The following is a 14,241-nucleotide window of genomic DNA, read 5'->3' as shown; positions in this document are numbered from 1 at the left end:
TCTTCAGACCTATCTTTCATTTCTCTAATTCTTTATTCAAGCAGGGAACTTGCCTTTGGCCTTTGAGCTATAGCAACAAACTTTTAGGGTAGATTTTATTATCCCTCAAACAGAGGACTGGAGATGAGGGTTTCAGATGATAAGCAACTTGTCCCAGATCACTTAGTCTGAAAAGGGCAGAGCAGGGACTAACATCACAGATTAGGACCTTGACACAAATCCTTCTTGTTGTGCTTGTTTTCTCCTTGACTGTGAGTGCTCCCCACCTCTCATCTTCCAGGAAGTGGAACCACAGTAAGGTTTTTCAACCTTTTTGGTATTGTGTTATATATTTTTCTAGGTTACAAAAATTTATGATATTTCTTCATTAGCCATTATATTTTCTCTGAAAATTTTCAGGTATTCCAAATATTGATGTGCTGTTCTCGATTTCAGTGCACGATCACCAAGTTAACAACGTTCAAAGAAAAGCAAGATGCTGGGGTATTTTATGAAGGAGATACAACAATTGGTCTGAACAAGCCAGTTTTGGCATGCATCTTTCATCCCACCAGCGGCAAGTTGGAGATCCGTCAATGAGTGATGCCCATGTAGACTCTTGAGTAAGATAGTAAGTGACCAGTAGCATGGTGACAATGTACTGCCAGTGACATACATAACCCTGCAGTTAAATATGTCATTCTTCTCTCTAACCTGGCAGAGTGAAGAATGACAGGATCAGATTAATGGTTGTGCAAACTTTGTTGTAGTCCTGGTATCAGTGGGGCAAATGTGTATAGAAGACTCTCTGAGCATATGCAGACTACTTTCTTTTCTCCACTTACCTACAGCACTCTCTATGCTATTCCACCTTATCATCAGAAGCGTAATTTTCATAAACAATTCCAAGCCCTTGACAACATGGGAGAGAGAGCAAAAACTTCCAGAGAGAAGAAAGGAGGGGAACAGGCAGGATGGGACTTCAGGGAGCTGGTTCAAGATCACTGTGAGTGTCCTAGAAAAATGGATCTAAAATTCAAAAGAGGAAGAACAGGGGGAGTTGTGTTGAACTTGTGTAGAGACACTAGGTACTTTTCTGGGCTCAGAGGATTTGGTAATCTGTCCTTTTTATTGCTAGAAGTTAACATCCTAGATCATCTAAGGGAAAATTCAGAGAAGTAATGTAAGGGGAATAGGCTGACTGCAGGGAGAACAGAAGAAGTTGTGTATAAGCAAAGGAGAAAACTAACGCTAAAGAGATGGAGCAACTCCACACCGAATGCCTTGGTTTGGCTCAAACTGAGCATGGGTGGGTGGGGGCGTTCATTCTCTGGAGCCTTTGTCAGAGGAGCAGGCCAGGTCTGCCTTGGATACGATCTCTTCAGACTTTTTAAAAGAAAGTTGATGTTAAGTATCTTAAGTTGGTTATTTGATGAACATTGTTTGAATAAAAAGAGTATTTAGGAAATCCGTGTCTGGTATAAAAATTAGAAATAATGGATGTTGTCCTAGCTTTAGAAATTATTTTAAGGCCTGAAAAAAGGTATAAAAGGAACATTTTTGGGTCTAATTTTAACCTTTAACTCCATTATGTCAGTCTCCTCTCCCATCCTTTCCTTTGCTTCTAGATTCCATTTGGCACAGAATATGATGAGAAGTGGCTGCTGAATTTGATTCAGAGCCAATGCAGTGTCCCCTTCACAGCAGTTGAGGTAAGAGAGGGCAGTGAGGCAGACGAGAGAAAAAAGGACAGGTGGCAGACTGAATGAGCAGGGACTCTGGACTCATATTCTGTTTCTCTCGCTCCTCTCCCTGTAGTTTCACTATGAGAAAAGGCAGGCCCAGTTCTTCGTTGAGAATGCCAGCATGACCTTTGCATTGAAGAATATCAGTGGCAAGATTTGGGATGAGGATAACAAAAAGGTGTGTGTCAAGGGAATGAACAAGGCTAGATAGGAGCAAGAGTGCAGGACAGGGATGAAGTCTTGCTTGATCTTGGAGCTCAGAGTTTCTGGTGTTTATCCAGCCTCTCTTTTATTCTCTGCAGATATCAGTATTTGTCAGCCTCTCTGATGTACCATGCTCTATGCAGGAGCTGAAGCCTGAAAAGGTGGAGCAGATAAAGGTAATGCAGACTCAAGACAAGTTGTGCACCTACAGACAGACCCACATTTCTTTACCCACATGTTGCCCCCTTCACCACCTCAGCCTCAGAACCAGTGAATTCCATCTCTGTCTCTGCAGCTGACCACGAACAAAAAATGTGACATCTCCCAGCAAGCTCTTGGAATCCAGGGACTCCCCTTTGGCTCAGGTATGGCTCACAGCAGTAATTCTAGAGCAGAGGGATCTGCCTGGGCAGGAGACTTAGGGATTGTAACCTGGGCAGGTGTAGGTGCTGGCGCTTGTCCAGGTGGCCCCCTCTCAGCCTTTTTTGATTCCTTCTTTTCTGCTTTCTGGAGACTTGATGACCCGTGGCATTGAAATGGCAATGAATCCTAGAAAATGCATGGCTGCCTCCCAGCAGATCCATGAAGAGAACATAACTAAGGTAAGGCCTTATGCCCATTGCTAGGGTTGAGGGTGAAGGTGGGAAAGATCATCTAGAAGGCAGATTGGTCTCAGATATCCCCTTTTGGGGCCTTCATTCTACCTCTTTTCCCATCATAGCTTTTGCCCTTGAACCCAAGCAGCAACAAACCATACCAACTGGTTAGCCTGTCTGACACTATGCCAAAGGCCCCCAACACCAAAATCTTCAGCTCTGAAAATGAGGTGAGTTGTAATACTCAGATTGTTCTTTGAAGGGAAGATGGGAGGGCTCATTAGGGTGGTGACGAGGCAGGAAAGGGTTTTTGTCAGCAAGGAAGGGGACTGGCAGTGAAAGGCCATCCTATCTCTCTTTCCCTGTCCATATGGTTCTTCCACATAATTACAGGTGGAGTTTGCAAGAGAGACGAACAAGGGGAAAGAACTGCAGCCAGAAGAGATATGTGCAGACAGAAACCTCCCGTGCACTACCTTCCTGGTATATAAGTCCAACAACATAAAGTCAGTTGAACCCTCTGTCACCCCTTAGGAGCCTGAGCTCCAGCTGTGGTGCTGTCTGCAGAAGGCAGCCCTGGTTCTCTGGGAGACCATAGGCCCTACACCATCCCCTCTCCCTCTGTCTCTCCTCTGTGCTTAGAGGTCTCCTTTCCTTCCTCTGACCTGCTCACCTTTTCTCCTGGTCTGGGGTGTTTCCCGCCTCTCGGCACCCAGCCTCATCCAGCCTGCCCTCCATGAGTGTGCTACAGGAAGCAGGGCTCCCCATCCTCACCAGAACCAGGCATGTAAAGCCTTGAGCCACATGCTGGTGCCTGGACTGAGAAGGGTCTTCCAGCCCAGGGCCTCATGCCTCCATGCTGAGATGGAGCTTCCCTGCCCTGTGCTGAGATGGGTCCTCCTTCCCTTGCTCCAAAAAGGTCCCCCACCTGCCCCAGGCTGATACGGGGGCTTCCTGCCCCAGGTTCAGGGCTGAGGACCTGGGTGACTGCTGTCATGACATCCATTCCTCTGGCTCAGAGAAAGAAGCTAGGCCCTCCTCTGGGAGAAGCTTGGGTTTCCGGAGTCAGGGGACCAGAAGTGGGTCACCGCCAGTGAGCAGAGGGCTTCCCAAGGCAGGAGTGGAAGGCAGAGGACAGAAGAGGTTGAGGAGACAGCAGGACAGGCCTTTCAGGGGGCACAGCCCTCCCTCCTTCCTTCAGTCCACGTGTCACATCATCTTGCCCGACCCTTCAGAGAAGCCCTGATAGCCCGAGATGGGTAGGATTCCTCCGACAAGGCACTGACTCAGACAGGCACAGGTGCACAGCAACCATCAGGAGAGAACATGGTGAGCATAAGTGGGGGCCCCAGACCTCAACCCCATGCTGGGGAAGGTCTCCTGTCCGTGTGGCTACTCCTCACACAGGTGACAAAGGCTCAACCTGCATCCGGTGGGCCCAGCCCAACAGCTGCATGTTTTCCAGTCCTACCTCAGGCCCCAGGGCCAACCTCGGGCAGGTTGTCTTCCTTCTTCCTCCCTGTCCCCACCACCTTTCCCTTCCCATTGCTTTGCTTCCTCTTTCTCCTTTGCCTGTCTTCTCCTATGTCTCCCCCTCTCTCCCTCCACCACCCTCTCTTGCTTTCTGCATCCATGGCCCTGCCTTCCTCTCCCTGCCTCAGCATCTGGGTGCTCCTTGGGGAATGACCTGGTCTTGGCCATGCCAGGCCCGGCAGAATCCTGGACCCTGCTTCCTCTGGAGCCTTCCTTGGGGACTTGGAGGAAGCCCGGGTTCCAAATGACACTGGTTATGGCACTGAAGGAGGAAGCCAGGGCGGTCTAGGTGGGAGCTACCCAGGAAGAAGGGGAGGGAGGAGAGAGAGCAAGAGAGACAAAGACAGAAAGAGAGAGAAAGAGAGACAGAGACAGAGACAGAAAGAAGATGAAAGAGACAGAGATTGGATGAGAGAGTCAGAGACAGAGAGAGAGTGAGAGGAAGATAGAGAAGATGAGTGAGAAAGAGAGAGATGAATAGAAGGAGATCTTCCTCTGGGTCAGTCCATAGGGGAGCTGACCAGGGCTGGAGCAGCGAGGGAACTGGTGTGTGGGTGGGACATAGTAGGCTGTGTCTTTATTGTCAGTGTGCTTCCATGAGGCAGAGGAGCTCCACAGTTTCACTTACTTTTGTCTATTTTGTTTTGATTTTTGGCAGCTCCATCCTGGAATTGTTCCCCAAGTTATTATGCCTGGTAAGTGCATTCCTTGATCATTGACACCTCTAATTGTCACTGACACTGCCCCCAACTGCCCTTAATCCCTTTAGGTCTTGCAATGTTTTCCATCTGACCTTTAAAACTCAAGGGGGTGAGGAAAGGTAATGCAGATCCATGTGGGAACCTTACAAAGGCTATGGAGCCTCTTCACACAAGTTATCCACAGGCTTCAGGGACCCCTGATGACAACCTCAACTGTAGTCCTGCCCATACAGGGCCTTTTCATACATGACCTTTGACCTTCACCCTCTCCTGCACCTATCCCTTTCCCTGATCATCCATCACTGCCTCCTTGATCTGCACTGCTGACTTCCTCTCATCTTCCCCAGGATGACGAGGAGTCACCGAGACCAACCTTCTATGGCATTGAGGCCCACAAAAGGTTACCAACCTGCAAGGTGAGGAGGGAGGATTAAGCAAGGTTTCAGGTGGTACCATGAGTAGAGGGTGATAGCTGTGGTCCTGAGGACTCTTTATTTTAGAGAAGCTTCTTTGGATCTGAGACACTGAAGAGTCTGGTACTGCAGTTCCTGTAGCAGTAATTATTCCTGGGACCACAAGTAAGGGAAAAACTTGGACAGGTGAGGCCATCCAAACACAGGCCTTCTCAGGGGGAATTTCAAGTCTCATTTCAGCCCAGAGTACAGAGATAGCCTGTCCCCCTTCCTCCTCCACAGGTATTACTTGATCTATGACTCTGGTGATCGAAAGGATCTCCTTGCAGCTTACCACAATGAGGCCTGCTTCTCTCTGACCATTCCCTTCAACCTCAAACACCCAGCCCCGTTGAGTACCACAGCTCAGATTCTGTTCTGGGCCCATGTGGCTCCCCAGCAGACACAGGCCAGCTCCTGAAAATACCCGCACTGGCTTACCACCTTCTGCTCCTCTTTTTCTTCTAGGATCAGCTTGTGCAAGTACTTCAAGGATGACAGGAATATGAAGAAGCTGAAGGACCCCTGTAAGTGTGTGACTGGCAGGGTAAGGGCGGGGAGTGAAGGAGACAATCATAGGGGCCAAAGGTCAGGGTGTGGCAGGCCCAGATCTCCTCTTCTGCCCCCTTCTACAGACCTGGGGAGGTAGCTGCTGAAGCACACAAAACGTGACATCGTGGACTCCCTCAGTGTGTTGCCCAAAACTCAGCATGAACTCAGCTCCTTCGTGGTGGACATGTGCATCCAGATGGTGAGCACCTGCTTCCTCCCTTGGGCAGCACCAGAGAGAAGGAGGTGGTAGGAGGTTAAGGAGGATCCTGAGCTCCCAAGTTCTTCCCCTTCAGGAAACGATTCTCTGCTCTTCTGTCAACGGGGTATTCAAGGAAGGTGAGTGACTGTAGAGTACTCTCTCCACAGCCCCCGCTGCTCCCTCCCCTTTGCTAGACTCCCTCTCTGAGTTCTCCCAGCTTCCCTGATTCTGTTCCTTGCCTTCCTGTTCTGCCCTGTGTGTTCTCCTGCCCCCAGTCTGCCCCTGAACTGTCCTGGTCTGACCTGGGTCCACATCTGTCTGCTCCACACAGCTGAGGCATTAGGGACACGGGCTGTGGAGTTCAATGCCTCTAATCTCAGGTCCTTACTCTGCAAACTTGGTTTGGTTACCTAACAGCTCAGATTCCTCGTCTACACAATGTGCTAATAATGCCTATCTCTTGTGCTACTGTGAAACAGGAATGAACTTGTGAAGTGGTTGTCACAGGGTCCCCTGCATATGTTAGGGGCCCTATCACAGGGAGCAGATTGTTCCCATTGTTGCCTCCCCATTCCTGCCATGCCCTGTTGACTACAAGTGAACAATTGTCTCAGTCTGGCCCCCTTCAGAGTGAGTGTCAAGTAAGATGCTGACTAGGGAATGCTGCGTGAGTGTGTAAAGCACGTGTAGCTCTAAGGAGATATTGTTGTTTATTGTCCTTGAAGTAGAAGGAAAGTCACAGGGTTCTGTTCATGCCTTCACTCGGACCTTCATCACTATCCCTACCAGCAATTCCAGGTAAGTGCTGTGTTGTGGGTGCAACATGGGAACAACCATCACAGGTGTGGGAATGTGGCAGCAGAGTCCTAGAGGTGTTATCAGTAATGCCAAAAACCAGCAGTCTAGTCTAATAGTTAAGAGTGTAGACTCTGGAGTCAGAATATGGATTCTTTCCCAACATAGTACTCACTAGCTCTGTGACTTTAGTGAAGTCTTATGACCTCTCTGTAACTCAATTGTCTCCCTCTGAAAATAGTGATTACACTGTCTACTCCCCTTGGGCTGTCGTAAAGGGCAAATGTGAGTGAATCACCCTTGTGTTATAGACAACCCTACAAATCTAGCGTAGTGTGTAGACGGTGTCTCCAAAAGTGGGCTCTGTGGCAGAGGTAAACGGTACCAGACGTAGAATCTGAGAAGTAGGCAAAGTAGGGATTTGGAAGAAATCTGGTTGCCGAGTGGCAGAGGAAACAGGATCATTGTTGGAAGTGTTGGACTGTCCATTTGTCCAATTGTCTGAGGGTCCATCTTTCCTCCAGTCTGTCCATTGTGAACGATGAGCTAATTGTGAGGAATGCTAGCACCAAAGAGACGCAGAGTATCTTCTCCATCCCAATGCTCACATCCTCCTCCAGCTCCATGCACACCCTCTCCAAGGAGCAGCAGGAAATGGTGCAGGCTTTCTCCACCCAGTCTGGGATGGGCCTTGAGTGGTCCCAGAAGTGAGTGCTAGGTGTGCACAATGATAGTATAAGCTGGGAGGAGCAGGGAATGAATAATGGGAACTTTCAGGTAATTGGTTTTGCTTCTTTGTTTCACTTATTATTACACTGAGCATTCTTCTCTCAGTTCATATTAAGTTATCTAGCTGTTTTGAATAAGTGCATGGTACTTCTCTAAATTTCACAGACCTCCCTCTTTTACTGTGAGACATTTGGCTTTTCAGCTGTGTTTTCCCATCACACACTGTGCTACAATGTATATTCTGCTGCATATGTTCCAGTAAACATGGAGGCATGTTTCTGTTGCATAGATTAGGAAATAGCATTGTGCTGTCAGAGTGTCTCTCCTGGGTCTTAATGGATGTCACCTGTCCTTCCTCTATCCCAGGTGCCTTCATGACAACCACTGGGACTATAGCAGATCTGCTCAGGGTCTTGCTGTGCCTAAGGTGAGGTCTGGGAATTCAGGCCAAGTGAATGGAGAACAGGTGGCCTGGGGATGAAACTCAGAGTGCCTGGTTCTGTTGATCTCCCAACTCCCTCCTTCACTTCCTCCAGGCCATGGGCAAGATCCCAGAGGAGGCCCTCACACAGACTGATCCAGGATCCTGAGAACAAAGCCCTGAGAAAAAACCCTTGGGGGTCATTATCTTCATCTTCATCATCTTTGTTGTGTTTTTGTTCCTTCATGAATATTTTTACTGTTACTGAACTGGGAGGTTGGTTGGGGCTGGATAGCCAAAGCCTACCTCATAGGGCTGACTCTTATCTACCCAAAGGGCCAGTTGTTCAAGCTTATTTGTATGCTCCCCCGACCCCCTGCCAGAGTTATTGTTTCTTTTCATAATTAAGAGTAATGTTGCCTGTTCTGTCAAATCCCTGCAAAATCCATTCAAAGTGGGCATTACTGTCTCTGATCTACAGAGGAGAAAAGGGACACTTGGAGAGGGTAAGCAACTTCTGGGAAATAGTGGAGTAGAGACTCAAATTCTGAATGCACCTTTAGGCCAGAGCTATTCTCCAAAGGGCTGTGTGGCTTCTGAGGTGGGGCCTCTCTCTAACCCCAGTAAACCTGGGGGCTGGTGTTTTATGTCCCTAGTGTATTAGTCAAATATTTTTATGTAGAGAACAATATTTCTTTCTTAGCTATACAAATCTATTTAAATTTTAAAAAAAAAGCATTTGAGGGAAAACAGCATTAAAGAACACACGAAAACTTGAGAAGAAAAACTGCCCATGTGTATGACTGACATAGGATTAATGTTCTTGATATACAAAGAAATCAGTAGAGAGAGGGGAAACTGATATTAATCTCGAATTGTTATTGAAAGCAATAGTAATACCCAAGAAATCTATGAAAGGCTATTCAAACATAACTACAAAACATTAGAAAAGAAATCTAAAGATTGTTATTTTCAGAAAAAATACATAGTTCGTGTGTGCAGGCATGTGTCTCTATATTGGTGAGAATATTAGTTTACTAAAGCCGCCATAATAAAGTACCACAAACCGGGTGGTTTAAAACTGAAGTAATTTATTTTCTCACAGTTCTGGTGGTCAGGAATCTAAAATTAAGATGTGAGCAAGGCTATGCTCCTTCAACAGTCTCTAAGAAGAGAATCCTTCTTTGCCTCTTCCAGCTTCTGATTGCTGCTGGGTTTTTTTTAGCTTGTGGCAGCATAACTTGTATTTCTGCCTCTCTCTTCACATGGCCTTCTTCCTTGTGTCTTTGTGTTTTCTCCTTTTCTCTCCCTTTCAAGGTCACCCATTTTTGGATTGGAGTCCACCCTAATCCAGTATTATTTCATCTTGAGATTCCTACATTAATGCCTGAAACCACCTTTATTCCAAATAATTTCACATTCCGAGGTTCCAGATGGACATATTTTTTAGAGGCCACTCTTCAACCCCCTACATTGTGCCCTCTGGCCCTGAAAATTCCCATCCATCTTATGTGAAAACTGCATTCACCCCATTCCACCATCTTCAAAAGTTGACACATCCCAGCCTCAACTGTAAGTCAAATTTCCCATTTAAATGTCATCAGCTCAAAAAGCCCCAAATCTCATTATCTAAATCATCTAAATCAGGTATGGGTGAGACTCTGACTATGATCTATGTGGGTGCAAAATTCTTCTCCATCTGTGAACCTGTAAAACCAGGAAACGAGTTATGTACTTCCAAAATTTATTGGTGGGGTAGGCATAGGATACACGTTCTCATTCGGAAAGAGAGAATATGAAAGGATTAAAGGAGTCGCTGGTCCCAAACAAGTTTGCAACCCAGCAGGATAAATTCCATTAGGTTTCAAGGCCTGAGAATTATCCTCCGTGGCTTGACACTTTGTTCTCTGGACCCGTGGAGACAGCACTGTCCTCTCCGGCCTCTGCTTGTGTATCTGTGGCTCTGCCCTCGGGGTCATTCTTCCTTTTTCTTGAAGGATGACACGTTAGCAGCCAAGTAGTTCTATCATCCTTTCTATTGACTGTAAAATCCCAGAAGTCTGACAAACTTTCTTCAGTTTTGTCCCTCACTTGTTGACTTCATGCAAAGCTGGCAGGGTTTTTGGTGGTATAACATATTTTCTACAAATCTTGTGGGTCTCCTGTGCATATCAAGGAGATCCATGCCATCAGACAAGAAAATTCTCCATAGATACTTTCTGGATAACTCTATCTCTATTCCTGGATTCAGCTTAAAGTGTTCATTGGCTATATTAGTTACACATCTAATGTCTTCAGCAGAAGGTTTCCAGCCACACCCTTGGCTCTTTCCCCAGAACATATTTGAAAACTTTCATGCTATTTGTATATCAATTTTGGAGAACTGTCTATTTAAGTCATTCATCTATTTTTGAATTGAGGTTTTTTGTTGTTGTTTTTGTTGTTGAGTTATAGGAGGTTTTACATATATATATATATGTGTGTGTGTGTGTGTGTGTAATTTTTTTATTGTTTATGAATATTCATGACATCCAAAGCTGATTGTCACCCCTCATGCCCAAGATGTGAAGGAAAGGTTCATATTGACAACATGCCCATTACCACAAATTGTGTTTGTACCTCATGTCCCGCACCCAATTTTCCCCTATTCCTCCCCCATCCCTTTCATCCCCAGTCTGCTTTGTATCCCAAGGTATGTTCTCTCCCTTTGCAAGTCCAACAGAGCACTGTGGACTTTCTTTCCTTCCTTCTTTCTCTCTTAGCTCCCACTTATGAGTGAATACATGTGGTATTTATCCCTCTGTGCTTTGCTTATTTCACTCAATATAAGTTTCTCCAGGCTCATACATGTTGTTTCAAATGGGAGAATTTCATTCTTTTTTATGGCACAGTAGTATTCCATTGTGTATATGTACCACAGTTTCCTTATCCAATCATCCATCAATGGACATTTACATTGTTTCCATGTCTTGGCTATTGCAAACAGATCTGCGATGAATATGGGAGTGCAGGTATCCCTTCCAAGTGATGATTTCCGTTCCTCTGGGTATATACCCAAAAGTGGGAATGCTGGATCGTATGGAAGATTTATCTGTAGTTGTTTGAGAAACCTCCATACTGTTTTCCACAGTGGTTGTACTAATTTACAGTCCCACCAATGGTTCAGGAGTGTTCCCTTCTCTCCACACCCTTGTCAGCATTTGTTATTCACTGTCTTTTTGATTATAGCCAGTCTAATTGGGGTGAAATGGTATCTCAATGTGGCTTTAACTTGCATTTCCTTGATAACTAGTGATGTTGAGCACTTTTCCATGTACCTATTGGCCATTTGTATGTCTTCCTTTGAAAAATGTCTATTCAGCTCCTTTGTCCAATTTTTTAATTGGGTTATTTATTTTTTGACTGTGTAATTGCTTGAGTTCCTTGATATTATGGATATTAGTCCCTTGTTGGATGCATAGTTCATAAAAACTTTCTCCCACTCTGTAGTTTGTCATTTCATTCTGTTGATTGTTTTCTTTGTGCTGTGCAGAAGCTTTTTAGTTTGATGTACTCCTGTTTGATTATTTTTTCTTTTGTTGTTTGTGCCATTGGGCTCATGTTCATAAAGTCTGTCCCCAGTCCTAATTCCTGAAGTGTTTCACCTATATTTTCCCTTAGTAATTTTACAGTTTCAGGTCTTATGCTTAAGTCTTTAACCCATTTTGAGTTGATTTTAGTATATGGTGAGAGGTGCATATCTAGTTTCATTCTTCTGCATATGGATATCCAATTTTGCCAGAACCACTTGTTGAAGAAGCAGTCTTCCCCAATGCAGATTTTTGTTGCCTTTGTCCAATATCAGATGGCTGTAAGCCTGAGGGGTGATTTCTGGGTTCTCAGCTCAGCTCCACTGGTCTGAGTGTCTACTTTTATGCCAGTACTATGCTGTTTGGTTACAATAGCTTTGTAGTATAATTTGAATTCAGGTAATGATTCCACTGGCTTTACTTTTTTTCCCTCAGGATTGCTTTGGCTATTTGGGGTCTTTTGTTGTTCAATATAAAAGTTAAGATTGTTTTTTCCACTTCTGTGAAGAATGTCATTGGTATTTTGATGGGGACTGCACTGAATCTGTAGATAACTTTGGTTAGTATAGACATTTTCACAATGTTAATTCTTCCAACCCACAAGAGGGGAACATCATCCCATCTTTCTGTGTCTTCTTTAATTTCTTTCATTAGTGGTTTGTAGTTCTCATTGTAGAGATCTTTTACCTCCTTGGTTAAATTGATCCCCAGGTATTTTGTTTCTTTCATGACAATTGTAAATGGGCTTACTTTCTTTATTTCTCTTTCTGTGAGTTCATTATTTGAGTATATAAATGCAACTCATTTGGAGGCATTTATTTTGTATCTTGCAACATTACTGAACTTATTAACCACCTCTAGGAGTTTTTGGATAGTATTTAGGTTTTTCTAAATATAGTATTATGTCATTGGCAAATAGAGACAGTTTGACCTCATCTTTTCCAATCTGGATTCCCTATATTTCTTTCTCTGCCTAGTACTTCCAGTACTATATTCAATAGAAGTGGTGGGAATGGGCCTCCTTGTCCTGTTCCTATTCTTAAAGGAAAGGCCCTCAGTTTTTACCCATTCAGAATGATAGTGGCAGTGGGCTTGTCACAGTTGGCTTTTATCATGTTGAGATACTTTCCTTCGATACCTAATTTGTTGAGAGTCTTTATCATGAAGGAATGTTGAATTTTGTCAAATGCTTTTTCAGCATCTATTGAGATAATCATATGGTATTTGTCCTTGAGTTTGTTGATGTGATGGATCACATTTATTGACTTTCATATTTTAAACCATCCTTGCATTCCTAGGATTAATCCCACTTGATTATGCTGTATAAATTTTTTGATGTGTTGCTGTATTCTGATTGCTAATATTTTGTTGAGGATTTTTGCATCTATGTTCATGAAGGATGTTGGCCTGCAATTATCTTTTTTTGTGTGTCTTTATCTGGTTTGGGTATTAGAGTTATGTTGGCCTCACAGAATGAGTTTGGGAGAGTAGCTTCTGCTTCAGTTGTTTGGAATAGTTTGAGGAGAATTGGTATTAACTCCTCTTTAAAAGTTTGATAGAATTCAGCTATAAAACCATCTGGACATGGACTTTTATTTGTTGGAAGATTGCTGATTACCACTTCAATCTCATTGCATGTTATTGGTCTGTTCAGGTTTTCTATGTCTTCTTGGTTTAGCCTGGGTAGTTTGTATGTGTCTAGAAACTTTTCCGTATCATCCAGATTTTCATATTTGTTGTCATACAGTTGTTTATAATAATCTCTAATGGTTCTTTGTATTTCTGTGATATCAGTTGTAATGTCTCCTTTTTCATTTCTGATTTTTGTTATTTGGATCTTCTCTCTTCTTTTTTTTTTTTTCTGTTAACCTAGCTAATGGTTTGTCTATTTTATTTATCTCCTCAAAAATCCAACTTTTTGTTTCATTGGTCTTTTCTACTGTTTCCTGGGTGTCTATTTCATTTAGTTCTGCTCTGATCTTAATTATTTCTTTCCATCTACTACATTTAGGTTTGGATTTTTGTTGGCTTTCAAGTTCATTGAGGCATAGTGTTAGATCATTTATTTGAAGTCTTTCCATTCTTTTGATGTAAACATTTATTGCAATAAATTTGTCTCTTAGTACTGCTTTTGCAGTGTCCTACAGGTTTTCATATGATGTGTCTTTATTTTAATTAGTTTCAAGAAATTTTTTGATTTCCTGTTTAATTTATTCTTGGACCCATAGGTCATTCAGGAGCCTATTGTTTAGTTTCCATGTACTTTACAGTTTTCAGAGTTTTGCTTATTATTAATTTCCAGCTTTTGTCTATTGTGGTATGAAAAGATACTTGGAATGATTTCATTTTTTAAAAAATTTGCTGAGACTAGATTTGTGACCTAATATGTGGTCTATCTTGGAGAATGTCCCATGAGCTGATGAGAAGAATGAATATTCTTTAGTTGTTGGGTGAAATGTTCTGTTTATATCTGCCAGGTCCAGTTGGTCTAGGATGTAGATTAAATCCTGTGTCTCTTTGTTGATTTGTTGCCTGGAAGATCTGTCCCATACTGAGAGGAGTGTTCATATCACCCACTATTAATGTATTGGGGCCTATTTCTTTCTTTAGGTCTAAGAGTATTTGCTTTATATATCTGGGTGCTCCAGTATTGGGTGCATATATATTTATGATTGCTATGCTTTCTATCTGGATAGATCCTTTTATCATTATATAGTGACCTTCTTTGCCTCTTTTTATGTTTTTGGTTTAAAGTATATTTTGTCC

The 14,241-nt window shown here is 43.7% G+C and overlaps 1 protein-coding gene across 1 annotated transcript in view; it reads left to right on the top strand.

Moving 5' to 3' along the window:
- Positions 1-14,241, top strand: part of NXF3 (nuclear RNA export factor 3) — a 49,285-nt gene that overhangs the window by 5,682 nt on the left and 29,362 nt on the right. The window contains 20 exon segments of the mRNA XM_063084747.1: positions 400-610; positions 831-903; positions 905-985; positions 1,608-1,691; positions 1,798-1,902; positions 2,027-2,104; positions 2,224-2,293; positions 2,442-2,530; positions 2,918-3,030; positions 4,716-4,752; positions 5,106-5,174; positions 5,259-5,314; positions 5,454-5,561; positions 5,679-5,737; positions 5,846-5,961; positions 6,056-6,098; positions 6,687-6,759; positions 7,281-7,463; positions 7,852-7,912; positions 9,340-9,478. Of these exon segments, the coding sequence (XP_062940817.1) occupies positions 400-610; positions 831-903; positions 905-985; positions 1,608-1,691; positions 1,798-1,902; positions 2,027-2,104; positions 2,224-2,293; positions 2,442-2,530; positions 2,918-3,030; positions 4,716-4,752; positions 5,106-5,174; positions 5,259-5,314; positions 5,454-5,561; positions 5,679-5,737; positions 5,846-5,961; positions 6,056-6,098; positions 6,687-6,759; positions 7,281-7,463; positions 7,852-7,912; positions 9,340-9,478 (1,848 nt within the window).

Source organism: Cynocephalus volans, chromosome X (assembly GCF_027409185.1).
Source record: "Cynocephalus volans isolate mCynVol1 chromosome X, mCynVol1.pri, whole genome shotgun sequence".
Taxonomy (NCBI): domain Eukaryota; kingdom Metazoa; phylum Chordata; class Mammalia; order Dermoptera; family Cynocephalidae; genus Cynocephalus; species Cynocephalus volans.
The sequence above is the reverse complement of the archived record's forward strand: the minus strand, read 5'-3'. Positions and strand labels throughout refer to the sequence as shown.